Consider the following 4,938-nt stretch of genomic DNA (forward strand, 5'->3'; position numbering starts at 1 on the left):
AAAGTAGCTTATTTTTTCAGAGCTTATGATTTTCATATAAGCTCTACTTTTTTTGTCTACCAAACGAAGCTTATGACTTGGAGCTTATTAAAATCATAAGCTCAAGTTCCTATAAGCTCCCATAAGCTCCAAAAGTTGCTCACCAAACACACCATAAACTTGGAGGATTAAGGTTGCAAATAGCGAAAGCATAAGTCTTATGACTTTCTAATCACGCTAATCTGACGGTTGTAATTGACTCGACCACTTGTACAAATACACCCTCTTCGTTCACTTCAATTTTCCCAAATCTCTCTTCATTATTTCACCTAATTTATTTCTCTTTCAAAATCTAGATCTTAATCTTGTTACTCTATTATTATTCTCATGGCTACAATCAAATCAGTTCACGCTCGTCAAATCTTCGATAGCAGAGGCAATCCTACCGTCGAGGTTCGTTCATCGTTCAATCAGATTAGATCTCTTAATTATTTACTTGTTATTTTGAAGATCCTTCGTTATTATTGATACTAATTTGCGTGACGTTTATACGCGGATGATTGTTTACTTTGACTTTTATTGTTGATTTTGACGTATAATTAGGTCGATTTTTTATGCGAGTTTTTGTTAATCGTTAATACGACAATATATTTAATCGATTGAATTTTTAAATAGAGTATTGAAGAGTATATCGTTACTGATTGTTACGTTTAACTTATTGATTAATTTTATTATTAATTGTTATGTGAAATTATAGTTGACTAGTTTACAAATGTATTTCTAATTGATTTATTACTGATTGTAATGTAATGTTTAACATGATCAAATATTGATTTAGAGTTTATTCATTGTTGAATGAATGTGTAACTTAAAAATACCATTATGTATGTAGTTAGTAGTATAGTTCAAGGTTGCAAAAAACGCGAGACGAGTCGAGACGGTCGGGTCCTAAAAGGGTCGAGACGGAGGTCTAGACGGATGTTGACTAACGTTGACTTTTAAATAAAAATGTTATATATATTATATATATATTGTACATTACATTATTCAAAATATAAGCATTTCACACATGTTTAAATACTTCACCATTTCAAACATAAAAAAAGAAACCCTAAGTAATAGCACAGCGTTTAAATTTAAAAAAAAAAAAAAAAAAAAAACTTGAAAAAAATCAGAAAAACCCGTTTTTCCCGTCTCGGACCGTGTTTGACCGTCTTTTGACCGATTTCCGTTTTTTCAAACGTTTTATGTATAAACGGGACGGGGCACTCCAAAATCCGTCTACACCCGTCTACACCCCCGTTTTTTCCGTTTTTAACAACACTGGTATAGTTTGTATGTAGAGCTTTGTAACTCTGTGTATATGCAATATGCTATAGATTAATGTATGTTGATTTATATGTGATGCAGGTTGATATTACTCTTTCTGATGGCTCATTGGCACGAGCTGCTGTACCAAGTGGTGCATCCACTGGTATGATCTGATTTACTGAATATACATATTACACATTTGCTATTGATATATGTTTTTTTTTTTTATCTACATATGTGGATATAGATACAGATATTTGATACGTATCTAATTTGTTATGTTTTGAAGGTATTTACGAGGCTCTTGAACTAAGGGACGGAGGGTCGGACTACCTTGGAAAAGGTGTCTCCAAGGTGAGTGTTTAGTTGTTTTGGTTGATATGAGTTAATTTGTATAGTAGATAAAAAGGCTGATATATTTTCCTTTTTGATGTTTTTGATTAGGCTGTTTCGAACGTTAACACTATTATCGGCCCAGCCCTTGTTGGAAAGGTTTGATATTCAACTCAATTTAATTTATATGTTTTGATGTGGGAAAGGTTTAGTTGCTTTTGGTATATGGATTTTGTATTATTAAAATGAGGGCGATTTTAGTATAACTTGTGTGTTATAGGACCCAACCGATCAAGCCGGAATTGATAACTTCATGGTTCAACAACTAGATGGAACTCAAAACGAGTGGGGATGGTGCAAGCAAAAGGTATATATAAGAAAGTTATTTAGTTTCGGTTACGTTATAATCTTTGATGTAAGTGATACATATTGACTTATTGATGTACCATTGTTTTGTTTAGCTTGGTGCAAATGCTATCTTGGCCGTGTCTCTTGCACTTTGCAAGGCTGGTGCTAGTGTTCTTAAAATCCCCCTTTACAAGGTGATCTCGGTTTAAATCTAATATAAGACATTAGACTTGCATCAAATTGTGTATCCATATTATATATCTTATCATTTAAACTTGTGTGTGCAGCATATTGCCAATTTGGCTGGTAACAAGAACTTAGTACTGCCAGTACCTGCATTCAATGTCATCAATGGTGGATCACATGCAGGAAACAAGCTTGCCATGCAGGTATTTGTCTTTACTATACTTGTCTAATGTAGTTTTGGACCATGGTTGTTGAACTTGGTATACAAGTGTACAGAGAACTGATTTTCACAAAGCTTAAATCTTTTAGGAATTTATGATTCTTCCTATTGGAGCCTCCAGCTTCAAGGAAGCCATGAAGATGGGTGTTGAAGTCTATCACAACTTGAAGGTATCTTAAAATGTGTTCTTTTTTGTTTAAATATATTAGATATTGGAAGATTTTTTAATTTGTCTTTGGTGTTTGGTGGGCTAATCATTCTATTTAAATTTCAGTCTGTGATCAAGAAGAAGTACGGTCAGGATGCGACCAATGTTGGTGATGAAGGTGGCTTTGCTCCTAACATTCAGGTTAAGCACATACTTATCTTAGCATGTGCAATGCTATTATTATTTCGTTCGTAGCTTTTAACTTCTTTCTGACTTCATTTTGTCGTTTTGAACTTCAGGAAAACAAGGAGGGTCTTGAATTGCTCAAAACAGCAATCGCTAAAGCTGGATACACAGACAAGGTAACTTTTAAAATTCAATCTTACATATAGCATGCTTGGTTTTTGCTCTCTTTGACTTTATACACGTTACTTATAATTCATTTTATAACTATAAAAATCTTGTGTGTTATTCCCATAGGTTGTTATTGGAATGGATGTTGCCGCATCTGAGTTTTACGGCGAGAAGGACAAGACCTATGATCTGAACTTCAAGGAAGAGGTACAAATTCCATCCCTTGTTGTATTTGATGTATGATTTCTCATTTTGTTCTTTTATAACAGTTGCGACTTTGGACTATATTTTGTTTTTCTTTTTTACCAGCAGAAAGTTAATCTTTTACCTTTTAAATATGCACAAAAAGTTAGATACCTCAAAATTCTATATTGATAAAAAGAACCCTTTTTGGTCATAAAAAACAAATGTACCTTGGTCAAAAAAGTTAAGTTACGTATCTATGATGTGTAATGGGATCAAGTTGGGTATCCTTTTGTACCATTCACCCAATTCTCATTTAGAAGTAGATGACTGCTAGATGTATCTGCTGAAGTGCTGATGCATGTGCATATCATCATTTCTCATATGTGCTTTGTAATGATTTTGTGCAGAACAACAACGGCAAAGAAAAGATTTCAGGAGAACAACTCAAGGATCTTTACAAGTCGTTTGTGAGCGAGTACCCTATTGTGTCCATTGAGGATCCATTTGACCAAGATGACTGGGAACACTATGCTAAGATGACCGCTGAATGCGGTGAACAAGTACAAATTGTGGGAGACGATCTTTTGGTCACCAACCCCACGGTACGATTTAGCCCTTTATCTTAAGATTTTAATCTGTTTCAGCGGTGAACATGTTTCGATCTTTCTTGAATGCTTGCATATATTTTTGCAGAGAGTTAAGAAGGCCATCGATGAGAAGACATGCAATGCTCTTCTTCTTAAGGTCAACCAAATTGGGTCTGTGACCGAGAGTATCGAAGCTGTGAAAATGTCCAAACATGCTGGTTGGGGTGTGATGGCCAGTCACCGCAGGTATGGAAACAATTTTTTTTAAACTGTTCATCTTCGCAGCATTTTTTTCTTTGTAATATGTTGAAAAATATTTTATAATTTATGGTTTGATATTACAGTGGTGAAACCGAGGACACTTTCATTGCTGATCTTTCTGTCGGTTTGGCAACGGTATTTATCAGCTTCGATAGAAACTTTAGAATTCTGACGTTTATACCGTCGGTTGCCATACTGATTATAAGTTGCAACTTTTGTAGGGTCAAATTAAGACTGGAGCTCCATGCAGGTCTGAGCGCCTTGCAAAGTACAACCAGGTTGGTTTTCATCCCTTTAAAATTAGTATGTTTTGGTATGTGCTGAAGTTTTTGGTGTGGGTTGAATTGGGTCGACTCGGCACAGATATTGTTCAAATCTGATCTTTTTTATAACAAATAAAAATAAATATTACTAGAAATGAGTAAAAAGTATAGTACTCTATAATAATTACTACAGTATGTTCTTTGACAGAAACCTCACTTGATAGTGTGTACTGAAGCTGTAATGAAAAGCTTGATCTCTTGATTAAATTTTACTACAATTATTAATTTGTCTGTTAAATATTAAATTCTTTTTTTATTTCGAATCAGCTTTTGAGAATTGAAGAAGAGCTAGGTTCAGAAGCAGTGTATGCTGGAGTAAACTTCCGCAAGCCTGTGGAACCCTACTAGATTGCACACACAAAGAGTTGAGAATGGTTGTGCATGCGGAAAGGTTGCAATGAATAACGTTATTGAGTACAAGTTTTTCTTGAATAATTATGACTAAAATTTTGTGTTGAGAGTTCAAACACATGCTTTAGTTTGGAAGAAGTTTTGACGTTTTATATTTTTTGCATTTGGTTTTGACTTTGGTAATGAACTAGTTTTCTTGGTTCGCCTTTGGTAAATGGTCATTTAATGCCCATGTTATTATACTGGATTACTGGAGTTCACTTGATTGTAGTATTGCCGCTTGGTTCTAGATCTCCTCACCTTAAAAATGAACTCCCATTCAGGCGTGAAGCCTTGATAAACTATTACTCG

At 34.5% G+C, this 4,938-nt stretch overlaps 1 protein-coding gene across 1 annotated transcript; it reads left to right on the plus strand.

The window, feature by feature from the left end:
• Nucleotides 1-298: 298 nt before the first annotated feature.
• LOC139851839 (enolase 1) lies at nt 299-4,692 on the plus strand. The gene is made up of 16 exons (XM_071841015.1): nt 299-432; nt 1,390-1,453; nt 1,580-1,644; nt 1,735-1,782; nt 1,904-1,990; nt 2,085-2,165; nt 2,259-2,360; nt 2,467-2,547; nt 2,652-2,726; nt 2,825-2,887; nt 3,006-3,086; nt 3,473-3,667; nt 3,759-3,898; nt 3,997-4,048; nt 4,135-4,191; nt 4,504-4,692. Exons 1-16 carry the CDS (start codon nt 367-369, stop codon nt 4,582-4,584), a joined length of 1,338 nt encoding a protein of 445 aa, XP_071697116.1. The 5' UTR covers nt 299-366; the 3' UTR covers nt 4,585-4,692.
• The last annotated feature ends 246 nt before the right edge of the window (nt 4,693-4,938 follow it).

The sequence above is a fragment of the Rutidosis leptorrhynchoides genome, chromosome 6, assembly GCF_046630445.1.
Source record: "Rutidosis leptorrhynchoides isolate AG116_Rl617_1_P2 chromosome 6, CSIRO_AGI_Rlap_v1, whole genome shotgun sequence".
Lineage (NCBI taxonomy): Eukaryota > Viridiplantae > Streptophyta > Magnoliopsida > Asterales > Asteraceae > Rutidosis > Rutidosis leptorrhynchoides.